This window comes from Garra rufa, chromosome 1 (assembly GCF_049309525.1).
Source record: "Garra rufa chromosome 1, GarRuf1.0, whole genome shotgun sequence".
NCBI classification, from domain to species: Eukaryota; Metazoa; Chordata; class Actinopteri; order Cypriniformes; family Cyprinidae; genus Garra; species Garra rufa.
In genome coordinates this window covers 95,047,675-95,072,942 of record NC_133361.1, presented here as the reverse complement: position 1 = coordinate 95,072,942, position 25,268 = coordinate 95,047,675, and the positions used below count along the sequence as shown (strand labels likewise).

General features: G+C 41.0%; 1 protein-coding gene and 8 non-coding genes across 9 annotated transcripts; all 9 read right to left on the bottom strand.

The window, feature by feature from the left end:
- Positions 1–10,792: 10,792 nt before the first annotated feature.
- On the bottom strand, positions 10,793–10,866 carry trnat-agu (transfer RNA threonine (anticodon AGU)). The gene has a single exon. It is a non-coding gene; the product is annotated as a tRNA-Thr (tRNA).
- Positions 10,867–11,247: 381 nt separating this feature from the next.
- trnat-ugu (transfer RNA threonine (anticodon UGU)) lies at positions 11,248–11,321 on the bottom strand. The gene has a single exon. It is a non-coding gene; the product is annotated as a tRNA-Thr (tRNA).
- A 421-nt stretch (positions 11,322–11,742) lies between these two features.
- On the bottom strand, positions 11,743–11,816 carry trnat-agu (transfer RNA threonine (anticodon AGU)). The gene has a single exon. It is a non-coding gene; the product is annotated as a tRNA-Thr (tRNA).
- A 1,329-nt stretch (positions 11,817–13,145) lies between these two features.
- trnat-ugu (transfer RNA threonine (anticodon UGU)) lies at positions 13,146–13,219 on the bottom strand. Its single transcript has one exon. It is a non-coding gene; the product is annotated as a tRNA-Thr (tRNA).
- Positions 13,220–13,630: 411 nt separating this feature from the next.
- On the bottom strand, positions 13,631–13,704 carry trnat-agu (transfer RNA threonine (anticodon AGU)). The gene has a single exon. It is a non-coding gene; the product is annotated as a tRNA-Thr (tRNA).
- A 263-nt stretch (positions 13,705–13,967) lies between these two features.
- Positions 13,968–14,057, bottom strand: trnar-ucu (transfer RNA arginine (anticodon UCU)). Its single transcript is given in 2 exon segments — positions 13,968–14,003; positions 14,021–14,057. It is a non-coding gene; the product is annotated as a tRNA-Arg (tRNA).
- Positions 14,058–14,237: 180 nt separating this feature from the next.
- trnat-ugu (transfer RNA threonine (anticodon UGU)) lies at positions 14,238–14,311 on the bottom strand. The gene has a single exon. It is a non-coding gene; the product is annotated as a tRNA-Thr (tRNA).
- A 420-nt stretch (positions 14,312–14,731) lies between these two features.
- On the bottom strand, positions 14,732–14,805 carry trnat-ugu (transfer RNA threonine (anticodon UGU)). Its single transcript has one exon. It is a non-coding gene; the product is annotated as a tRNA-Thr (tRNA).
- A 1,946-nt stretch (positions 14,806–16,751) lies between these two features.
- LOC141340769 (uncharacterized) lies at positions 16,752–24,620 on the bottom strand. Its single transcript, XM_073845867.1, has 2 exons — positions 24,400–24,620; positions 16,752–18,675 (listed from the first exon to the last, which is right to left on the bottom strand). Exons 1-2 carry the CDS (start codon positions 24,554–24,556, stop codon positions 17,960–17,962), a joined length of 873 nt encoding a protein of 290 aa, XP_073701968.1. The 5' UTR covers positions 24,557–24,620; the 3' UTR covers positions 16,752–17,959.
- Positions 24,621–25,268: the final 648 nt, after the last annotated feature.

Sequence of the window (25,268 nt, the reverse complement as noted above, 5' to 3'; positions counted from 1 at the left end):
GAGACATTCACCCAGAGTGACAGCAGGTTTCTGATTTCGTTTTTTAATTTTCATTAATTCATTGAAGCTTGTAGAAAATTTATATTAACAGCACTTGCTCAGAATGATTAGATCTCTGTGTGAAAAAAGTTGTAAAGAGTTTGGATGCTGCACTTTAAAGATATAAAAAAAAATGACGGTTATCTTTTTTACTACATCTTTAAAAAATCACCACGTCAACACCGTTCAAGATATCCAATATCCGCTCGCAATTTAACATCTTCAGAATCTTCTCTTCATGTTAAAAAAGTTTGGTGTGAATAGCTGGTTGTTCTTAGAAGAAGTGTGAATTTGTTTACAGCCTGATTTTTCCAAAAAAACACATTCAAATGGAAATATCCGGCTTCCTGTTGGTCTTAGCTAATGAGTTTAATTTAGAAAGTTGTCCAGATTGATGAGAACAATATATGTACAGAGTTTGGTGACTGTAGGAAAAACTAACCCCCCAACTTTTGTCAAAAGATGGCGCTATAGAGTGCCTGCTCCACGCCCATTTATGACCTTTTGCCAGTGTCTAACTATCATTAATATTGATGTGTGTGTTGAGTTTCATGAAATTCTAAGCATGTTATCTGCCTCGAAAAGACAGGAATCTAATTTTAAAGTTTGACACGTTGCCATGGCAACAGCATTTGATTTATCATCGACCCCTTTACATATTCTTATTGGCCGTGTTTTGACATGATTTTGATGAAGTTTAAAGAAAATCAAGTAAAATTAAGAGGCTGATTTCAAAGCATTTTGAAAATGACACGCTTCCTGCTGCCAGTTGGTGGCGCTATAACTTTGACTTATAATAGTCACATTTATGGAATCGGCATCATACAACGAACAATCTGGTGAAGTTTCATCAGAATCAGGCAATGTGTGCAACAGTTATGAGACACTTCATGTTTCTCATTTCTCGCCATAACTTTGTCGCCTTGCCACGGCCAAACCGTTCGAGATATCAAAAATCCCCTCGCAATTTAGCGTCCCCAATGTCTTGAGACATTGGAAATCCTGGGAGCTACCAGCCTCTGTGACGTCCTGATGGCCGCAGATTCTGACATGTGTGCAAATTTTCAAGAGTTTTTGAGTATGTTAAGACCCCCTTAAGTGCCCGGAAGGTTAACAAAAAAAAAAAAAAATAAGAATCCTTAGAAGAACAATAGGGCCTTCGCCCTTTTGGGCTCGGGCCCTAAAAATAAGAACCCTTAGAAGAACAATAGGGCCTTCGCCCTTTTGGGCTCGGGCCCTAATAATATTAATATTATTAAGTAAATAAATAGATGACCGCTGTTCAGGAGCATCAGAGTGGAGCAGTAGGGCATATTTATAAAGAAGGTACTGTATTTTAACATGAGAACAGTATAAACCAGTGGTTCTCAAACTGATGGAGGGGGTACACAAACAAAATGCTGAACTTTGGCATTCATTAGATTCTATCCCGACTTTAAGTAAAATAAAGCAAGTACTTTTCACTAGCAAAATGCCACTTTTAGTATAAAAACAGGAAAATTGGAGTAAACAATTTAATGACATTAGTTTTCCTTGATAAAAATGCCATCTCAGTGTGGACGGAAGGCCAAAACAGAGAGAGAGAAAGAAAAAAAAAGCGTTTTCAAGGTTCCATTCTTGGGCCTATTTTGTTCTCTATATATTTGCTTCCCCTAGGGTCCATCTGTAGGAAGTATGGCATCTCGTTTCATTTTTATGCAGATGATTCTCAGCTTTATCTGCCTTTGGAATAGAAAGATGCAAAGTCACCATTGTTGGACTGTCTTGAAGACATTAAACCTGGTTGGCTCTAAAAATGTTTTAAAGTTTAATGAAGAAAAGAAAAGTTGTGGTATTTGGATCTAGGGGTGCTCGTGACTCTTCTCAGTTGGATCTTGGTGGTTTAAGATTATATGTGAAGCCCAATGTAAAAAAAAATGTGGGTGTTATTATGGAGTGAAAACTGGATAAAAAGGTTAATTCAGTATTTAAAGCTAGTTGTTTCCAGTTGAGGCAATTATCCAAAGTGAAGTCTTTTCTATCTTTTAGTGAGTTTGAAAGAGTTATACATATGTTTAGGTATTAACCAGGCTTCTCACACATTTGCAGTTGGTACAGAATGCTGCTGCTCGTATGTTGACAGGAACACACAAACGAGAACATATTACACCAATTCTGGCACCTCTCCATTGGCTTCCTGTTCATTTTAGAATGGATTTTAATCGATTTTGGTTTTAGTGTTTAAATCACTAAATGGACTAGAATATTTTGACTTAATACAGCTATACACTCCAACAAGAGCACTTGGATCCACTGAGCATTTACTTTTGGTTGTTCCTGCCACAAGGTTAAAAACCGGGGGACCTAGTCTTAAAACTCATCTTTACACTTTGGCTTTTAACACAGTATGAGAGTTAAGTTTTTATGATTGTGTTGGACAGTCTGTTTTACAGTGGTGTGAAAAAGTGTTGGCCCCCTTCCTGATTTTTAAAATGTTTTTTAAAGTTTGTCACACTTTAATATTTCAGATCATCAAACAAATTTAAATATTAATCAAAGATAACACAAGATGCAGTTTTTAAATGAAGGTTTCTTTTAATGAAGGGAAAACAAAATCCAATCCCACATGGCCCTGTGTGAAAAAGTGTTAAAACATAACTGTGTTTTATCACACCTGAGTTCAGTTTCTCTAGCCACACCCAGGCCTGAATACTGCCACACCTGTTCGCAATCAACAAATCATAAATACGACCTGCCTGACTGAAGTAGACCAAAAGGTCCTCAAAAGCTACACATTTTGAGATCCAAAGAAATTCAGGAACAAATGAAAATGAAAGTAATTTAGACCTATCAGTCTGGAAAAGATTATAAAGCCATTTCTAAAGCTTTGGGACTCCAGCGAGACATTATCCACAAATGGCGAAAACATGGAACAGTGTTGAACCTTCCCAGGAGTGGCCAGCCGACCAAAATTACCCCAAGAGCGCAGCGATGACTCATCCAAGAGGTCACAAAAGACCCCACAACAAAATCAACTGCACAACTGCATGAAAGAGATTGGCCAAAAATGGCCTGCATGGCAGAGTTCCAAGACAAAAACCACTGCTGAGCAAAAAGAACATAAAGGCTTGTCTCAGTTTTGCCAGAACACGTCTTGATAATCCCCAAGACTTTTGGGAAAATACTCTTACGAGGGACTGATTGATTGCAGTTGTTGCTGCTAAGGGTGGCCCAAACAGTTATTAAGTTTAGGGGGCAAACACTTTTTCACACAGGGCCATGTGGGTTTGGATTTCACTTCATGATAAAAAACTTCATCCAAAACTGTATGTTGTGTTATCTTTGATTAATATCTAAATTTGTTTGATGATTTGAAACATTAAAGTCTGACACATGAAAAAATAAATAAATAAATAAAATCAGGAAGGGGGCCAACACTTTTCCACACCACTGTATGTGTTTATTGTTTTAAATTTAGTATGCTTGTACAGCACTTTAGTAAACACTTGTTGTTTTAAAGGTGATTTAAATTAAATAAATAAACTCTCTAAATTTGTTGCATTTTATTCCCTAGGAGACAAAAATGGTACAGAAACATTGAGATCAGTCTATAGATATATATATAGATCCTAAACTCTGTCATTAAATTTTCTAGATTTTTTTAAATTATTAATTGTATAATGGCCAGCCTAATCTCTGTAGGGTACTGGCTGAGCAGGATCAGGTTTGGACACCCTGGTATAGGATCTAGCATACATGCGTTACATATCTACATGTTTTGATGTTAATTGTTTTGTGCCACTAAACTGGGGTTAACTTTTATTACTTTTTTTCCACCTTAGACCTAACAGCGCTGAAAGAGGAGAGAGAAGATCTGAATGAATCTGAAGAGAAAGATCAGGTTTTTTGTTCCTTACAGTCTGAAAAGACTTATAAACAAAAAAGAGGTCAAAATACAGGAACTAGGAGCTATTTTTCTTGCGTTCAGTGTGGAAACAATTTCACTCAAAAAGGAAGCCTTAAAACACATATGAGTATTCACAGTGGAGAGAAGCCGTACACCTGCCAACAGTGTGGAAAGAGTTTCATTCTACAAGGACACCTTAACAGACACATGAGAATTCACACTGAAGAGAACCCTTTTACCTGCCAACAGTGTGGAAAGAGTTTCACTCAAAAAGCACACCTTAACACACACATGAGAATTCACACTGGAGAGAAGCCTTACGCCTGCAAACAGTGTGGAAAGAGTTTCAATCAAAGTGGAAACCTTGAAGTCCACCAGAAAATTCACACCATGGAGAGCCCTTTTACCTGCCAGTGGTGTGGAAAGAGTTTTAAACTAAAAGGAAGCCTTAACATTCACATGAGAGTCCACACTGGAGAGAAGCCTTACTCATGCCAACAGTGTGGAAAGAGTTTCAATGAAAAAGGAGCCCTTAACAAGCACATGTTAGTTCATACTGGAGAGAGGCCTTACACATGCAAACAGTGTGGAAACTGTTTCAGTCAAAAAGGAAGCCTTGACAGGCACATGAAAATTCATAATAGAGAGAAGCCTAACAGATCCCCTTAGTGTAGAAAGAGTTTCAAACTAAATGTATAGAATGGAACTTTCTAATTATGTTTCTCATTATGTTTTGTCCATTGTACACTTTAAGCTCAGTCCAACACAATATAGCTAGTTGACACTGTAATTAGGGATGGGTATCGTTAAGGTTTTAACGGTATTACTACTTCTATCGATACCACTTATCGATTCGGTACTTTAACGGTACTCTTATCGGTACTTTTTGTTGTGTTTTTAATTTTAAAAAAAACTGAAGAAAATATTATAATAACAGAAATAACAACACTTTATTTTTTAAATGTAAAATAATTATCTATAGCTTAGCAAACACAAATGTTTGAGCAAATATCTGTTACACAAACAAAACCAATGATTGTAAAACAAATAAATTAACACAATTTTCTTGTAAATGAATATACAATGATTTAACTACAAATTAATTTTTAGGTAAGCTCTGCTCTATAATTTCTTAGCATAGTTTATTATTATTTATCTATTTGTAAAAGCAGTATTATAAACGCATTTTAATGTTTAATATTTATTTAGGCTACTGCATAAAAAATATTCTAAATATTTAGCCTATATGTAGGCTATATGTATCTGAATGTGTGTTTATTAAATTATTAACATTATAATACTGATTTAGAGAGACCTTATGTGATGTTGTCGTTATTTTAACATAGCATGCATACCTGAGGAGACGGATGATGAAGTCGAAGCAGTCGAAAACTTTGCATTTCTGCACACAATGCACTTTGGCTAGATGTTTTGATAAATTGCTTGTGTTTCCGCATTTACAAGCGAAAATCATGTTACACTTGTTGCAACGAGCATTGTCCGTGTTCACACGGGTGAAGTGTAACCATACTTTGGATCGTTCGGCGCTCCATAAGCGCAAGCTCTCTCGTGTTGTGTGCGCGCGAGCTCTGTGTACTGCGGAACAGACTACATTTCGTGCGTGAGATAGCAAATAACGGCAGTGCAGGCGAATAACGAATATTATCGCAAATTAAAAAAGGCTGGTCAGGTAAAATATGCTAGGTAATGTTTATTTAGCAATAATAAATAGGAATTTTTTTATTTTTTTTATTTCTTCAGTACTGACAGCAGAACCGTTAACGTCAGAGCTTATCGATACTTCGGTCTTTTATAATTTGGCACCGGGACCGATAAAGTACCAGGTTTCGGTACCCATCCCTAACTGTAATGCACAAAAGCGCAAGGAATAATATGGATTATGGACAATGCGTTTGCTCTGTCTACAGTGTAAGAACTTCACATTTGTATATCATGAATTGAAAAGAGATCTCACAGGAAGTGCAGTTTTTTGGTTGAAGCACAATAAAGGACATTGTTAGCATTTTTAACATCACCGTTTCGGATTACAACTACAACCCTTGTTCCCTGAGAAAGGGAAGGAGACACGAGGACATACAGAGGGAGGCTCCTCCCTCCGTCATCTCCACCTTGGACTCTGTTCGTCATCCTCCTCCTGGATGTCCATTCTTCTCCTTCTGTTGTTCCATCAGTGCAAGGATGCGCCTTCCAGAAGGGGGACGATATGCCAGGAATATGGACCTGTTTTTGTTTCTGTGTGCCCTTTTTTGGTTGCGTTCCTTTCCTTTAGTCCAGTTAGTCATTCTATGCACCCGTGTTCCCCAGTTACCCCATATATTAGAATCAAAGTCTGTGCATTCTGTCTCTGTTGGGTCTCTATTGTCCAAATACATCTGTCTTCCCTATTTCCTTGTGTGGATTACCCTGTGTCTTTGGACTATAATAAACTCTGTTCCTTTGATCTATGTCTCCGTCGTTCCTCCCAGCACAGTATTGTGACATCAGCGTGTTCAAGTATTGGAGCAATTTTATTAATCACTGTCACACCCCCCGTCAACCACAACACACTACACCACATCCAGCATTTAGTGCACTATAGCAATGCAAGGGGGCCTAGTAATGAGTTCAATTTGTGGTGTCCGAGACAAATTACTACTGCTCATGAAGAACACACTGCCAGATTGAAATACACAGTATGATGTCACAATGACAGAGTCATTAGCATAAAAAAGAATGTTTGAAATCTTTGATCTTCAATTGAAGCTTCTGAATGACTCTTGTGCAGATTTAAGTCTCAGATTTCTCTCTTAAACACTCACTCTAGTAAAAGTTTTCTTCCCACTTACGAGAAAGCACTAGGGACCAGAAATAAATTCTAGGGCCGCCAAATTATTTGGCTGGTTGGTGGATACAGGAGGCCCCTTTAGCGTCCTAAATGCTGGGTGTGGTGTAGTGTGTTGTGTTTGGTGGAGGGTGTGACACAGTCATTGACAAAAGAGGAGTGGAGCTGTATTCTCTCCAATCAAATGAACAGTAATGGTTTATAGCAGGGGTCCCCAAACTAAGGCCTGCGGGCCGAATGCGGCCCACCCCCACATTTGGACCGGCCCTCTGAACGATGCCAGAGACATATTTTGAAAATTAAAAATGAAAATTAGAAGTTGTAAATATATGTTTTACTTTTATCATATCGGTTTTTGATTATAAAGGTTGGCTTAATCTAATCTAACAAAAATTTCCCTCAGTTATTATCATATAGCCTAATTATTTGTTAAATTCACCTACAGATTGGTACATTTAACATATTGTGTCATCACAATCGAACAGGTGATGCGCGAGGCAGCTAGAAAATTCAGAGCAATGACAAAATGACTCAATAGCATTTAAGGTGAAACTTGCACTGCTTGTGGGACAGGTGCGAAAGCAGGACTTCACTCATCTCCCAGTTTCCCAAAGTTTTCAGCTGAGAAACCAGTGGCCCCATTTCCAGTTGAAAAGTCTGTGGAAGTGCTGAAAATGATGAAGGCAGAGTTTGACGTGTGATTCAAAAAACACAGTGGGTTCTTGAATCGATTTTGCTAGACAAGCCTCTCAAGGCTGGTGTTCTCTCGGTTGGTTGTTCATCTTTTTCTTCTACACTTTTTCCTTCCACTCAACTTTCTGTGAACATGCTTGGATACAAGCACTCTGTGAACAGCCAGCTCTTTTGGCAATGAATGTTTGTGGCTTGCCCTCCTTGTGAAGGGTGTCAATGATTGTCTTCTGGACAACTATCAGATCAGCAGTGTTCCCCATGATTGCGTAGCCTAATGAACCAAACTGAGAGATCGTTTTGAAGGCTCAGGAAACCTTTGTGGGTGTTTTGAGTTTATTAGCTGATTTACATGTCACCATATTCTAATTTGTTGAGATTTGTTGTGAATTGGTGGGTTTTTGTTAAATGTGAGCCAAATCATCACAATTAAAAGAACCAAAGACTTAATAGCCAAACTCCAGGACCCCTCTCCACATTACTTAAGTCAATTCTTACATGCAAAAAATCATGATCACTTTCACTGTATGGCTTATAATAAATTTTCATAACGTAGTTTTCTATCTCTTTACCGCTCAACAACAAATCAATTCTGCTTTGCTTTAAAACTTTGTTTACTATTTGTTGTCTTGAAAATTCCCTTTTAGCTCTATTTCTTTTTCTCCAAACATCTATTAAGTTATATTTTTTAATCAGTTCAAATAATTCATTTCTTCCTCCATCCCTCCTAAACACCATACAATCACTAACATCTACTCTTTCTAATACAGTATTAAAATCACCCAACAAAAAACATTTTGCCATCCTTCAATTAATACATTCAAATTCCTATAAAAAAATTATCTTTTGTCCCTCTTCGTTTGGTGCATGTATGTTACATATTATTATTTCTTTATCCATCTTTATTAATTTTACTGCCATTATTCTCCCCTTCTTGTCAGAATATATTTCATTTATTTCTTTACTCACACCTCTTCTAATTAGTATCGCAACTCCCCTTTTTTTACTCTGATCATTGTTAAAGTAAATTTCTCCGTCCCAGATCTTTTTCATACCTTCCACAACCTCTTGATTCCAGAAAGTTTCTTGTAAACATAACACATCACAGTCCTTAATCAAATACACCAATCTCTGAAATTTCTCAGGTTTCGATAGTCCTCTTGCATTCAGAGATGCAATCCATAAAGAACTCATTAAAAGAAATAGTTGAGTGTACAAACAACTACTCATCAATCTAATTCAGTTTCTCCCGAAGCTACAAATGTGGAACCACTCATTTCAGCTCTTTTCTTTTCCATCATTTCATTACGCTCTTCTCTTCTTATTTTCTGTTTCTTAAGTACCTTTTCAATGTCTATAACACTTTTTACTCTTGTTTTTAAACCTTTGTTCAGTCTTTCCTTTATCTTGACTTCTGTTTCAATGCTCTTCTCCCCATTTCCTGTTTCTCTTACCTCATACTGCGGTTTTGTTTCATTGTCATCAGTTCTCTCTTTTCCATGTGTCTTTTGGTAGTCCACCTTATTGTTCTCCTCAGGCTCCTTGTCCATCTCCATTTCACATGCTTTAGTCCCACTCCTTACTGCATTCTCCTCTAGGTTATACTCCTCCTCTTCTACATGAGTTTGTTTGTCATCTCCTCCTTCAGTCTGTTCTAATATTTGATTTGATGTTTCAGTTTGAGTGCCTCCCATCTCTTCCTGTATCTCCATATCCATTTCTTTATTTTCCTCATCGTCCGTCTCACATCTGCACCTTATCATTGCCCTGTTGCAGCCTTGGCACTACGGAGCTGTACAGTCCCGCGCATAATGCCCCTGCTCCAGGCAATTCCTGCAGAGAAATTGAGGGCAGTCCTTTAGCTCATGCTCAGTACTTGTGCAGATCCTGCATGTTTTCCGTTGATTATCGTGGATCACTCTGAAATACTGAACTCCTTCCTCAGTCATAAATTTTGTTGTGTATGGTAAAGATGCCACCTCCTTTGGGAACTTCACTCTCAAAAAGCATGTTCCGTCTGCCACTGTTGTTCCTGGGTGATATCTCCTTCTCACAGGAAGAATGGGAGTTACACCCCAACTGTTCAATTTTTGAATGATTTCCTCATCCTCTATGTAACTGGGCAAATTTAAAAAGGAGACCATTCTTTCAGTTGCACACAATTTTCTGATTTCACATTTCTGACCATTTATCACAATTCCATCCAACATCACTTCACAGTCCATCTCATTTTCCATTGTCATTTCAAAGTCATTGTTTGTTTTCCTTCGAAGCCCAATAAGTTTGCCAATTCCCACTTTATCTTCTACTGCTTTAATTATCATTATAATTGTTGTGCTCTCGGTGTCCATCACATTTAATGTAACTGTAGCTTCTTTCTTGTATTCTCTTTGATATTGTGTTTTTTTTAATTAATCTGTTTATCATTTGTTGACGTTGATTGTTAAAAGACTGATTTTGCTCACCTCCTTTTGTAAGTTCAGCAACTTTGTTTGTTTGCAGATCTCTCTTTCCTTCTAGTTCCATTGTTTTTGCTTGCTGTTTTCTCCTTGAAACAACCATAGCCCAAGTTTCATCAGTATTTTCTCCAGTATTTTCTTCTTGTATATTCCCTTCAACTGTATTTGGATTCATTTCTTCATCTCCGACCTCCTTCTCTTTCCGTGATAGCAGTCCTTTTCTTTTTTCCAGTAAATCCGCCATTTAATAAACTTCTTCAAAAAATAAACAAACAAAAAAAAACTCATCAAAGCACAAAATAAAGTCGTAATATAAAAAAAACAACAAGCACCGTGGAAGAGCCTATCTCTTCCTACTGCAGCCACTCACTTCCTGTCGCTCTCTAGCGCCTCAGGTGGGGTATGGCCATAAGCGAGGGCTAAAAGAAAATGTCTACAAATTTCTACTGCCTGAGGGCAAAACTCCACATTATGAGAGTTACCAGAAAGCCATGACTCTGGTGGGACTTGAACCCACAACCTTTGAATGGCCTCATCTGGCAGTGACTTAGAGGATGCATGAATCAACACTTCAAACATCCTGTTGCGTGGGCAGAAAGACAGGTCCTCAGGTCTGTGCACAGTGGAGGCACGCTTACGGGACTGGAGCGCCACCCAAGGCACCGTTGGGATTCGAACCCAGGATCTCCTGTGTACTAGAGAGGAGCTTTAACCAACTAAGCCACGGCGCCTCCTCAGTGGGACTCGATAGCCTGGGATGCTATCCTCCAAAAGCAGGTGAGAGGGTAGTGCAGCAAGTGATACCACCCGCTGTCCTCGAGCTCCTCTGTGTCACCGTCCGTTTTTGGGTAAAGCACGAGCTCGTCACGCAACCAAAGGCACCGCTGGGATTCGAACCCAGGATCTCCTGTTTACTAGACAGGCGCTTTAACCAACTAAGCCACGGCGCCACCCCGAATGCTAGGCGAGGGGAGGGCGGCTTAGAGGATTCATGAATCAACACTTCGAACGTCCTGCTGCCTTCACTTGATGCAAGACAGTGATTGCCATACCTCACTGAATTGGATCTTGGGCATGTTTTGCTACCTTTTAAATATGATTGACATTTTTTTTTTTTAAATCAATATACGCGGAGAACAGGAGGCCTCAAAATGGTTTATGCCAGGCTGGGCCACTGAGGGCTTTTCTTAAAGATTTGTGCCCGTCCAGCTCAACCGAGTGGCACGCTGTGTGGGCAGAAAGACAGGTCCTCAGGTCTTTGCACGGTTCAAAAACAGAGCGTCGCCGGGGTCCCCATTCAAACGCGAGGCCAGAGACAGCCACCGGTGGAAAGGCACCGCTGGGATTCGAACCCAGGATCTCCTGTTTACAAGATAGGCGCTTTGACCAGCTAAGCCACGGCGCCTCCTCGGTGGGACCCGTTAGCCTGCGATGCTATCCTCCAAAAGCAGGTGAGAGGGTAGTGTTGCAAGAGAAACCTCCCACGGTCCACAAGCTCCTCTATGTCGCCATTCGCCGTCCGTTTTTTGGTAAAGCACGAGCTCGGCTGTATTGTGGTGCGCAACCAAAGGCATTGCTGGGATTCGAAACGCAGGATCTCCTGTTTACTAGGCTAGCCTGGAAGCACGTTCGCCCTACGGGAAGGCGACTCAGACGATCCAGGCTTCCAGAGAAGAGGCCAGGGGTTGGCTGACTGGGCGCTGGACAGCTTTAAGGCGTTTGCCGACAACTGAGTCGGAGTCGGTTAGCAAAATTAACCACTCTCTGCCCCTGCTTGCAGGTCGCTTTCAGAAAAGCTTGCGCTTGCTGGGCTGGAACCCCACCCAAGGCACCGCTGGGATTTGAACCCAGGACCTCCCGTTTACTAGACAGGCGCTTTAACCAACTAAGCCACGGCGCCACCCCGCATGCTAGGCGAGGGGAGGGCGGCTTAGAGGATTCATGAATCAACACTTCGAACGTCCTGCTGCCCAGGATCTCCTGTTTACGAGACAGGTGCGTTAACCAACTAAGCGACGGCGCCAAACCGTAACAGCAGGGTTATCGGGAGAGTGACTCAGAGGGTTAAAACATCCAGAGGCGGATGCTAAAAGAAAATGTCTACAAATTTCTACTGTCTGAGGGCAAAACTCCACAGTATGAGAGCTACCAGAAAGCCACGACTCTGGTGAGACTTGAACCCAAAACCATTGAATGACCTCATCTGGCAGTGACTTAGAGGATGCATGAATCAACACTTCAAACATCCTGTTGCGTGCACAGAAAGACAGGTCTTCAGGTCTGTGCACAGTGGAGGCACGTTTACTGGACTGGAGCGCCACCCCAGGCACCGTTGGGATTTGAACATAAGATCTCCTGTGTACTACAGAGGAGCTTTAACCAACTAAGCCACGGCGCCTCCTCTGTGAGACTCGATAGCCTGGGATGCTATCCTACAAACGCAGGTGAGAGGATAGTGTTGCAAGAGAAACCTCCCGTGGTCCACAAGCTCCTCTATGTCGCCATTCGCCGTCCATTTTTTGGTAAAGCACGAGCTCGGCTGTATTGTGGTGCGCAACCAAAGGCATCGCTGGGATTCGAAACGCAGGATCTCCTGTTTACTAGATAGGCGCTTTAACCAACTAAGCCACGGCGCCACCCCGCATGCTAGGCGAGGGGAGGGCGGCTTAGACGATTCATGAATCAACACTTCGAACGTCCTGCTGCCTTCACTTGATGCAAGACAATGATTGCCATACCTCACTGAATTGGATCTTGGGCATGTTTTGCTACCTTTTAAATATGATTGACATTTTTTTTTTTTAAATCAATGTACGCTGAGAACAGGAGGCCTCAAAATGGTTTATGCCACCCCGCATGCTAGGCGAGGGGAGGGCGGCTTAGAGGATTCATGAATCAACACTTCGAACGTCCTGCTGCCTTCACTTGATGCAAGACAGTGATTGCCATACCTCACTGAATTGGATCTTGGGCATGTTTTGCTACCTTTTAAATATGATTGACATTTTTTTTTTTAAATCAATGTACGCTGAGAACAGGAGGCCTCAAAATGGTTTATGCCAGGCTGGGCCACTGAGGGCTTTTCTTAAAGATTTGTGCCCGTCCAGCTCAACCGAGTGGCACGCTGTGTGGGCAGAAAGACAAGTCCTCAGGTCTTTGCACGGTTCAAAAACAGAGCGTCGCCGGGGTCCCCATTCAACAGCGAGGCCAGAGACAGCCACCGGTGGAAAGGCACCGCTGGGATACGAACCCAGGATCTCCTGTTTACAAGACAGGCGCTTTGACCAGCTAAGCCACGGCGCCTCCTCGGTGGGACCCGTTAGCCTGCGATGCTATCCTCCAAAAGCAGGTGAGAGGGTAGTGTTGCAAGAGAAACCTCCCGCAGTCCATAAGCTCCTCTGTGTCGCCATTCGCCGTCCGTTTTTTGGTAAAGCACGAGCTCGGCTGTATTGTGGTGCGCAACCAAAGGCATCGCTGGGATTCGAAACGCAGGATCTCCTGTTTACTAGGCTAGCCTGGAAGCACGTTCGCCCTACGGGAAGGCGACTCAGACGATCCAGGCTTCCAGAGGGGTTGGCTGACTGGGCGCTGGACAGCTTTAAGGCGTTTGCCGACAACTGTGTCGGGGTCGGTTAGCAAAATTAACCACTCGCTGCCCCTGCTTGCGGGTCGCTTTCGGAAAAGCTTGCGCTTGCTGGGCTGGAACCCCGCCTAAGGCACCGCTGGGATTTGAACCCAGGATCTCCTGTTTACTAGACAGGCGCTTTAACCAACTAAGCCACGGCGCCACCCCGCATGCTAGGCGAGGGGAGGGCGGCTTAGAGGATTCATGAATCAACACTTCGAACGTCCTGCTGCCTTCACTTGATGCAAGACAGTGATTGCCATACCTCACTGAATTGGATCTTGGGCATGTTTTGCTACCTTTTAAATATGATTGACATTTTTTTTTTTTAAATCATTGTACGCTGAGAACAGGAGGCCTCAAAATGGTTTCTGCTGTCCGAGAGCAACACTGCGCAGTACGGGCTTAACAAAATGCCAAAAAGGACGACTCTGGTGGGACTCGAACCCACAACCTTTGAATGACCTCATCTGGCAGTCTAGAAGTCCAATGCGCTATCCATTGCGCCACAGAGCCTGTCGGTATGCCAGGCTGGGCCACTGAGGGCTTTTCTTAAAGATTTGTGCCCGTCCAGCTCAACCGAGTGGCACGCTGTGTGGGCAGAAAGACAGGTCCTCAGGTCTTTGCACGGTTCAAAAACACAGCGTCGCCGGGGTCCCCATTCAACAGCGAGGCCAGAGACAGCCACCGGTGGAAAGGCACCGCTGGGATTCGAACCCAGGATCTCCTGTTTACAAGACAGGCGCTTTGACCAGCTAAGCCACGGCGCCTCCTCGGTGGGACCCGTTAACCTGCGATGCTATCCTCCAAAAGCAGGTGAGAGGGTAGTGTTGCAAGAGAAACCTCCCGCGGTCCACAAGCTCCTCTGTGTCGCCATTCGCCGTCCGTTTTTTGGTAAAGCACGAGCTCGGCTGTATTGTGGTGCGCAACCAAAGGCATCGCTGGGATTCGAAACGCAGTATCTCCTGTTTACTAGACTAGCCTGGAAGCACGTTCGCCCTACGGGAAGGCGACTTAGACGATCCAGGCTTCCAGAGAAGAGGCCAGGGGTTGGCTGACTGGGCGCTGGACAGCTTTAAGGCGTTTGCCGACAACTGAGTCGGGGCGGTTAGCAAAATTAACCACTCGCTGCCCCTGCTTGCGGGATGCTTTCGGAAAAAATTGCGCTTGCTGGGCTGGAATCCCGCCCAAGGAACAACTGGGATTTGAACCCAGGACCTCCTGTTTACAAGACAGGTGCTTTAACCAACTAAGCGACGGCGCCAAACCGCAAGCAGGGTTATCGGGAGAGTGACTCAGAGGGTTAAAACATCCAGAGGCGGATGCTAAAAGAAAATGTATACAAATTTCTACTGCCTGAGGGCAAAACTCCACAGTATGAGAGCTACCAGAAAGCCACGACTCTGGTGAGACTTGAACCCACAACCTTTGAATGACCTCATCTGGCAGTGACTTAGAGGATGCATGAATCAACACTTCAAACATCCTGTTGCGTGCGCAGAAAGACAGGTCCTCAGGTCTGTGCACAGTGGAGGCACGCTTAATGGACTGGAGCGCCACCCCAGGCACCGTTGGAATTCGAACCTAGGATCTCCTGTGTACTACAGAGCAGCTTTAACCAACTAAGCCACGGCGCCTCCTCGGTGAGACTCGATAGCCTGGGATGCTATCCTGCAAAAGCAGGTGAGAGGGTAGTGTTGCAAGAGAAACCTCCCGCGGTCCACAAGCTCCTCTGTGTCCCCATTCGCCGTCCGTTTTTTGGTAAAGCACAAGCTCGGCTGTATTGTGGCGCGCAACCAAAGGCACCACTGGGATTCGAACCCAGGATCGCTGGGTGGGCAGAAAGACAAGTCCTCAGGTCTTTGCACGGTTCAAAAACAGAGCGTCGCTGGGGTCCCCATTCAACAGCGAGGCCAGAGACAGCCACCGGTGGAAAGGCACCGCTGCGATGCTATCCTCCAAAAGCAGGTGAGAGGGTAGTGTTGCAAGAGAAACCTCCCGCTGTCCACAAGCTCCTCTGTGTCGCCATTCGCTGTCCGTTTTTTGGTAAAGCACGAGCTCGGCTGTATTGTGGTGCGCAACCAAAGGCATCGCTGGGATTCGAAACGCAGGATCTCCTGTTTACTAGACTAGCCTGGAAGCACGTTCGCCCTACGGGAAGGCGACTCAGACGATCCAGGCTTCCAGAGAAGAGGCCAGGGGTTGGCTGACTGGGCGCTGGACAGCTTTAAAGAGCTGGCTGTCTGGTGCAGTCATAACAACCTGGAGCTCAACACGCTCAAGACTGTGGAGATGATAGTTGACTTCATGAGAAACCCCCCTGCTCTCCCCTACTCACCATCATGAACAGCACTGTCAACACAGTGGAGTCATTCAGGTTCCTATGCAACACCATCTCCCAGGACCTGAAGTGAGACATTCACATAGACTCCATTGTGAAAAAGGCCCAGCAGGGACTGTACTTCTTCCGCCAGCTGAGGAAGCTCAACCTGCCACAGGAACTGCTGAAATAGTTCTACTCTGCCATCGTTGAATCCGTCCTCTGCACTTCAATTACTGTCTGGTTAAGTTCAGCTACCAATTCCGATCTCAGAAGACTACATCGCATAGTCCAGACTGCTGAGTGAATAATTGGTATAACCCTTCCTACCCTTCAAGATCTCTACTTATCCAGAGTGTGCAAAAGGGCTGGCAAAATCACTCTGGACCCCTCACATCCAGCACACTCACTCTTTGAACTGTTACCATCTAGTTGGTGCTACAGAGATCTGACCACCAAGATGACCAGACACCGGAACAGTTTCTTTCCCCAGGCAATCCATCTCATGAACACTTGTCAGTAAACGTGAAACATGCAGCACTATTGTACACTTCATTAATCTATTCAGTATTTAACACCATACCTACTTACATCCAAATTTGCACCTACTATACCTGTACATAGTAATGGCATATTCTGTATATTGTGTTTTTGCTATTTTTCACTTTGTCTTGTGTACTTGTATATTGTTCTTTTTTAATAATCTATGTCTTGTCTTTTCACTGTCACTCAGGTGCACTGTTGAACTGCTGTCACTAAAACAAATTCATAGTATGTGTAAACATACCTGGCAATAAAGCTCATTCTGATTCTGATAATGTATTAGAGCATGTAGCTTGATCAGAATCGGAAAGGGACATTAATCTACAAGGCAGAATCAGAGACTCATGTAATTTGTGCACAAGAGTTTTATTAATTAAGGACTAACCCATGACTAATCTAAACAAACAAACAAACATACAATCACTCATACATAGAGGAAGGGCAAGTCAGATTGGATAAATTGAGACATTAGAGAAACAAGAAAAATGACTATGAAAAGAGTCAGTTAGCCAACTAAATGAAACCATCAGTGTCATTTTACAACGGGGTTTACAAATTTAACTAAACCTCTAGTTAAATGTATGATACTTGTATTTCCTTGGTCGTTGACGAGCGTTTTGATGCAGTCTCGGATGAAAGTCTTAATGGTTTCAAGGTTTTGGACTTGGGATCACGTTTTTCCATGTTTGAAGAGCGATGAATTCCAAAGTTGTCCTGACTCTGAGGTGATTGGGAGTTTCTTCCAACGTGAAAAGTGAAGAAGAATGATGAGCTGAGAGAGAGAGAGAGACCCAGCTGAAATCCTGTGATCTTTGGGGAATGAAAAGACAAGGCAGCAGGGCCTGGCACAGGCTTAGGGTTCTGGAGAGTTCTATCTCATCTTCCTAGGAGTTCAAGGCCTGCCAGGCGCAGAAGCATCGGCTCTGGGACTTATCAACCAGAAGATGGAAAGGTGATGAGACATGGGACTAAAAGAACCGAGAAAAGCCTGGAGAACTGAGGCAAGTCACTGTGTGAAGCCTTTATCTTCTTGGAGGGAAAGTTTACAACTCTTTGTGAGAATGGTATTGGGATTGGTTGTTAATGCAAAAACTACTAAGGTTTCTTAAAACACTAATATGTTGCATAGGTATCAAAAGATAACATAAACTATGTTTTAGATCATCAAAATACAAATTCAAGGAGACCAAATCATAACACATTAATAAAAACATTACACAATACTAAAGAAACAGTAATAACATACACAATGATCTAAGGATATGCGTGTTCATTTACAGAAAGTTTTTTTCAAAGAATTAATAGAAGTCAGTTCCTATGGCAGTATGTGTCCCTTTTTTTTTTTTTTTTTTTTTTTTTTGAGTATTAGTTGGAATTATTTAAATTCTCTCTACATACTTTAGAGTTGTAAAGATTATCTGGTCTGGCAGTGTGTGTCTGATTGGTCCTGACCCTACATTGTTTTTTTCTTCCGAGCAACACATAGGCAACATATAATGACAGTTTGTAGAGTAATTTACAACAGCTTCAGATGTAGCTCAACCAATCAGAATTTTTATACATTTTGGTTGAAACTCTTTCCACACTGAGGGGATCTGTCAGCCTTCTCTCTATTGTGGATCTTCACGTGGTTGTAAAGGTGTCCTTGTTGACTGAAACTCTTTCCACACTGTTTGCATGTGTAAGGCTTCTCTCCAGTGTGAATTCTCATGTGAATATTAAGGTATCCTTTACAAGAGAAACTCTTTCCACACTGTTGGCAGATGAAACGCCTCTCTCCTGTGTGAATTTCCATGTGGACTTTAAGGGATGCTTTTTGAATGAAACTCTTTCCACACTGTTGGCAGATGAAAGACTTTTCTCCTGTGTGAATTTTCATATGGACTTTAAGGTTTGTATTTTGACTGAAACTCTTTCCACACTGTTGGCAGATGAAAGGCTTCTCTCCAGTGTGAATTTTCATGTGGTCTTTAAGGTGTCCTTTTCGAGTGAAACTCTTTCCACACTGTTGGCAGATGAAACGCCTCTCTCCAGTGTGAATTTTCATGTGGACTTTAAATTCTCCTTGTTCATTGAAACTCTTTCCACACTGAAAGCAAGTGAAAAAACTCCTAGTTCTTGCCTTTTGAGCTCTTTTTTGGGTAGATGTATTTTCTGACTGTAAGGAACAAAATGATTTTTTTCCAGTTATGAAAACATTAAGAATCTCAAACTGAACTTTCTCTTCAGTTTCATTCAGTTCTCCCCTCTCCTCTTTCAGTGCTGTTGGACCTAAGGTGGGAAAACAAAGATATAAAAGTTTACCCCAGTTTAATGACACAAAGCAGGTAACACCAATCATGTAGATTTGTAATGCATGTATGCTAGATCTCATATCATGGTGTCCAAACCTGATCATGGTCTGGTGATCTATGGAGTTTAAGCTAGCTGCACTAAGCTACACTATGGTGTACCATTTTTTTAATGTCTCCTAGGCAGGGCCGGCGCTAGCCATTTGGGTGCCCTAAGCACAAATGCTTGGTGGTTGCTTCGGCATTAATTAGCCAATTTTGTCAAAAGAAATGTTCTTGATTACAAGAAAAATACAGATTGTTCGTGTTGTGATTTATTTTGTCTATATATATAGACTTTGTCTTAAATAGTTTCGTTTTCGAAGTACTCTAAATTATGTCAGTGATTCTCCGATGTTAAATATGATCAAGGATTATTTTATTTCGATCTACAGTGTAATAAAAGTTAAGAAAAAGATTAGCCTATAGCCATAAATATATATAGACTACAAGCTAATTCCTTTTTTCTTAACTTTTAACTTCTAAAAATTATCAAGAATATTATATCAAATTAATAGGCTAGGTTAACGAATGTTCTTATACAAACATAACGAATGCACTTCAAAACGAAGTTTTCATATATAAATTCAGGAATCACGAATATGACAAAATAATATTATTTTATATATATTAATAGTTGTATTAAACAAATTTATAGTGCTTTGAATTTATTAAGTAATGTTTAATTTCGTTCATTTCGCTCTCTGGAAATGTAAAGAAAAATATCCTTTGAATTCGTTTTTAATCCCTGGTTTTAAACAAGCATATATTTGAGATAATTTATGTATTAGCCTATTGCTTGAATAAATGTTTAAAAAAATTTTAAAAAATTAAAAAAAAAATTTATAAGGAAATTAAACAGACCTAGGAATTTGAAAAGACAGTGAAATGTGTCTAATAATTCCAAAAAGAAAGAGAAGCATTGGACATAATCACAATATTCGGGACATTTATTAGGAATACCATTTCTTAACAATTAAGATGCTGCATGTGTTTATCCAGTCTAATCGAAGTGTGCGTCTCTCTCACACGACTTTCCCAACAAAAATCCCACACCTCTCAGAAAATACATAAAACGGACATTACTGAGCTATTTGCGTTTAAAAGTAGCCTATTAAAATGGTACAATGGCATTGCTCAGTTCAACGTGTTGGAAATCGGGCATTTTGTTCCTCCTCAGCATTTATTCAACAGTTAATAACGCTTAACATTCAAAAGGTAAATATTATTCAGCCAATAGTGCATGTATTGTCTGTGTAGGTCTGTGTATTTCAAAGAAAATTGTGCCTACAATATGAATTACAAAGGTTTAATTGGCATCTTTATTTCAACCCAACCGACCGCGACCCGAATATCATTAGAAATATTTCTGGATGACTCATAACCGCGGGTAACCGCAGGCACCCGCTCATTTTGGATCAACCCGCGCATCACTGGTGGAGAAGGGGGGCACCAGAGGGAGACTGGAGAGAGGGCCGCACAGGAGATAATCTTTTCTCTGCTAATTTGGTCTAGGCCTATTTTACCTTTATATTGCTTTTGTATACCAACATGCTTTAGACATATTTTATTTGTTATTTATACTAGTAGCCGGTCGTGATGATATTTCACGACCCAGATTTTTTGGTGCCCCCCCAGGCACTAGGTGCCCTACGAGCAGTGCGTGGTCTGCTTCTAGGTTGATCAAATGCAACAAATATAAGAAAGGCTAGGAAAATGGACAGACTCCCAACTCAACCATCAGTTGAACATTTTATCACACAATAATTCTTTCTGAGTTTTTATTAATGGGAAATGATGTTAGCCAATCATAAAAATGGGCTGTTACGGCGAGTCCCAACCACGTTCCTGGAGGCCCCTAAACACTGCATGTTTTTCATGTTTCTCCAATTAAGTGATTAATTTACTGGTTCAGGTGTGTTTGATCTGGGTTGGAGCTAAAATTTGAAGGATGGTAAATCTTTAGGCACAGGGTTGGGCACCCCTGCACCAAGACCTAAAATGGATGACAAATGGTCAGACAAAGGAGAGATGCAAAATATGCAGTATTGGGTGCCTCCAGGAACATGGTTGGAACCACTGGTCTGTTACAATGACCTTTTGAATGGAAAAACCCCAAAAACTTACTGCAAAACAAACAAACACATCACAGAACATATCCTTTAAAAGAGAACAGGCAATATTTTTACACCAACTGAAAGTTAAGTGAGATGTGAAGTATGGTGAATTTGTGCTCTGAACCAGGATCACATTAGTGAGATTGTGTGACCTTAAATGGTCATTTATGGAACCACTTTAACCCAAATTGATTTGTTATCTTATCTCAAGTCAGGTTTTGGAGTTTTCTTAGTCTTTCCCTATAACACCAAATAAATTATCCATTCATCCAAGTAAAAAGATTGTTATACCTACGATTATTTCCACCATTCTTTGTTAATTTATTCATAAGCAATAATACAATTATATAAGCTTGAACATAAATAAGCATATCTGTGGTATTTGCCACATTGAATCGATTACTAAAGATGCTGTCATAAAAGAAAACTAAATAATGAAAGAAACCATCCTGGGTATTTAAACCAGAAGTATGCATGATAACCTGCTTTGTTCTAGCATCCCAAAATACCCTTGGAGTTAAACATGGAGGTGAAAATATTATGCTTCAGGAGTGTTTTTCTGCTAAGGGGACAGGACAACTAGAACACCTTATCCAAAGGAGCTTGGACAGGGTCATGTACCATCAATTCTTGGGTGAGAACTATGGAAAAAGGGTTGTGGATGGGGATTCCAGCATGACAATGACCCAAAACACACAGCAAAGGCAAAAAATGAGTGGCTCAAGAAGAAGCACATTGAGGTCCTGGAGTGTCCTAGCCAGTCTCCAGACCTTAATCTAATAGAAAATCAGTGGAGGGAGCTGAAGGTATAACTTTCTAAACTTCAGCCTTAAAACCCCAATGTCTTGGAGAGGATCTGCAAGCCTGATGGCCAACTACAAGAAACATCTGACCTCTTTGATTGCCAAAAAGGGTTTTGCCAGCAAATACCAAGTCATGTTTCTCTAAGGGGTGAAATACTTTTGTTACTAAAAATCAGCAGGGGATCAAATGATTATTTGCCCCACTGTTTTAATTTGAATTTTTAGGCTATTTAGTAACCATAGTTTGCTGAATTTTGAGTATTAAAGTCACGTGAGAGATCAGGACAAAATAGAGAGACTGAAAAGTAAAATGGAAGTGAAGGTGCAGTTCAGAAAAGGACTTTGAATTATTTTACATGTTACATAGTCTAACGATTTAAACCTTTTTTATGTGATAACCATACAAAAATAGGGTTGTCCATGTTTTAGAGATTGTTGTGGGTGTATGGGATGACCTGGATGAGTGTGAGATTTCCCAGCCTGAAATTTTGTCCCAGTCCACCCCTGAGCTCCAGATTCAGGGAACAGAGGACTCAACTCTAAGAGATGAAAAGGGAACTCCGTACTCATAGGTGGCCCTTGAGAGTGAAGGGAATACTGCTGTGCTCAACCATAAAAGCCACCTAACGGTGTGTTCACACAGGATCTGAGCGTCAACGCTTAACGGAAGGCGTGGCTGACGTTTTATGGTCATAGCAGCATCAGCCAATGAAATGCTCCTCTTGAACAGGATGAATGTGATTGGCTGCCACTTTATTTGCATTGAGCGATTCTGATTGGCTTACACTTCCACAATTCTTTTCGGCAAAACTTGACGTCACCCATTCAAAATCAATGGGAAGCGTTTACGATTACGCCCCGTGTGAACACACCGTAAGAGAGGCAAAAGTGGACTAACAATTTTTGGTGCCTCACGGAACATGAGACAGCAGAGGACTCTCAGAAATCAAAGGAGAACTTAGAGGCTCACCTTGGGAGCGACATGATCATAGGCAACCCTCTAAATTGAGTTAGGGCTAGGATAGCACTGCCAACTAAGTCATAAGGGCAGTCACATGATGGGAGCTCCTGGGAGAAGCATACAGAAGCATAAGACACCTGGTATGATTGCCTCACAAAGCTCCATGGAGCAGAGGACTTCATTCTCATAGATGAGAGGGGGCCCCAGATGTTTTCCTTGCGAGCGGTGTGCTAATTGGAGACCCTCAAGAGTAGGGTGGCGAACATCTGCCCTGGAGAGCCACAGCCTCACAGAGCTTTGCTTCAACCCTTAATCAAACACACCTGAAGAACATAATCAAGGTCTTAAGGGTTACTAGAAAGCTACAGGCAGGTGAGTTTTAATTAGGGTTGGAGCTGAATTCTGTAGGACGGTGGCTCTCCAGGGCCGGATTTCGTTTCCTGACTTCAGTCCTCCCTGCTCTAGAGTGAAGAGAGCACTGCCAAGTTCAAAGACAGGAGCAGACTAACAAGGAAGGGGGAAAAGGCCAAAGAACCTGATATGACTGCACACAGAGCTCATGGAGAAAAGTCCTTAGCTCTCAGATTGAGAGAACTCACTACATCCGAGACTAGTAGCTTTATCAGGCATTAATGCAGACAAAATGAAAATGACAATAAAAATTTGAAAGCTGCAGATTTGTTTACTAATGAAATGCTGCTTCTTGGAGACTCACACCAGTTCTTTTGTGGATTTCGTTGGATCTATTATTGCTTTGATGTAAAATCGGACAATATTGACAGTGCAGTGCTTAAAATGTAAAATGTTCACTTAATATTACCTTTTTGTTTAACTTATAAAATCAATATTTGAAATTATTTGAATATTCAGAGAAAATTGCACTCTTGCTCATATTTTAAAGATGAAAAGCAGTAAGTCACACTGTATGTTTCTGTATTGAAGAGTTTCTTAAATCAGTCGCTCTGTACAGTCTGTCAACATTTGTTCTTCATGCCATTAAGTGCAACAAATCTACTTTAAAGACACAATGAACAGCAGCATGATTTGCTAAAGCAGCACTCTGTGGGCGTTCAATCATACGTACGCTGCTGGTGTGGATCCAGTCAGGTTTCACTGCAAAAATGAGGTAAGTTAATGTCATTTGACCATTTACTCACATTTAACTGTTTTTATAATAAAAGTATCATTTTGCTTAAACAAATGCCAAAGCTCAGCATTTTGTTCACGTACCCCTCCATCAGTTTGAGAACCACTGGTTTATACTGTTCTCATGGTAAAATACAGTACCTTTCTTTATAAATATGACCTTCTGCTCCACTCTAATGCTCCTGAACAGCGCTCATATATTTATTTACTTAATTGTATTGATAGTATTTGAATTATTTTCTTAATTTCTTCTCTTTATCTATTCATTATATATATTTTGTTACTTCCTCTTTCCCCCTTATTCCCTTATTTATATTTTTATATATACAAGATATAGAAGTGTACAACTAACACATTACAATCTCACACCTCACATAATTACAACTAAATGTAACTTGTTTGTGTTTGTGTTTGGGCTTTTTTTTATTCTCGGACTTGCTTTATATTTACAGCACTGTTTGTAGACAGCATGCAGTCGCCAAATACAATTACTCACATTTCAAGGTTTGCTTTGTGCAAAATGTATTATTTTCTTAGAGACTTTTGCATATTTACCAAAGTGCTAGAAATCAATTGTTTTAAAATTAAAAGCAAATGTCGGATTTAATGTTACATAAAAAATGTAAAAACCAACTAACCTGTTTGTTCATCAGTATCTTCATGTTTGACTCTCAATATGTCTTCACTCTCCTCTTTAATAAACTCCATCTTTGTTTGTTCCTCATTATCTTCTTGTTTGACTCTGAATGTTTCTTCAATCTTCATGTCTTCACTCTCCTCTTTAATAAACACCATCTTTATAATAGTGTGTCACATGGATCTCTGTTGATTCTCCAGGAGTTTTTCTGTGTGTTTGAAAACTTTGTCCTGTTTAAGATGAGAATAATTAATAGAAAGAACAAACAAGGCAAACTAAATCTCTGGGTGCGTCTCAATCAGCTCCTAGTTCAGTAGTCAGTGCACTAGTAAGACAGTCACAGAGTTAAAGACTTAAATATACATTTGTAAAAATGTAAAAAAGACGAATTACCCATAAGGTTTATATTTTGGCAGGCTATTTTTGATTTAGATATGGTATTCAATTATTTGTACATCATATCTAATATATTACACTTTCATGAAATCATTCTCGGTTGTGATTCACTCGTTTGTGTTTGTTGTTGTCGTTTGTAGTCCGCGTGCCGCTGAATCGAATCACTGAATCATTCACAAACGATTTGTTTCAAATGATTCGGATTCTCAGTTTCTCTCATCACTTCTTATCATCACTCGATTGATTCATGATATAGAGAGAGAAATCAAACGTACCTTCTCTTTTACTAAAGGCTAACATTTTCACTAACACTAAATAAAGCATTACATTTATTTTACATAGCTTGTATTTATGCAACAATGTCTATTGATTTAAAAACTTTACCACAAACCTTTCTTCAGGTGACTCACAACAGATGAGGAGCGAGGCGCAGATTTATGACGTCACATCACCAGAGCAAAATAAAAGTCCCAT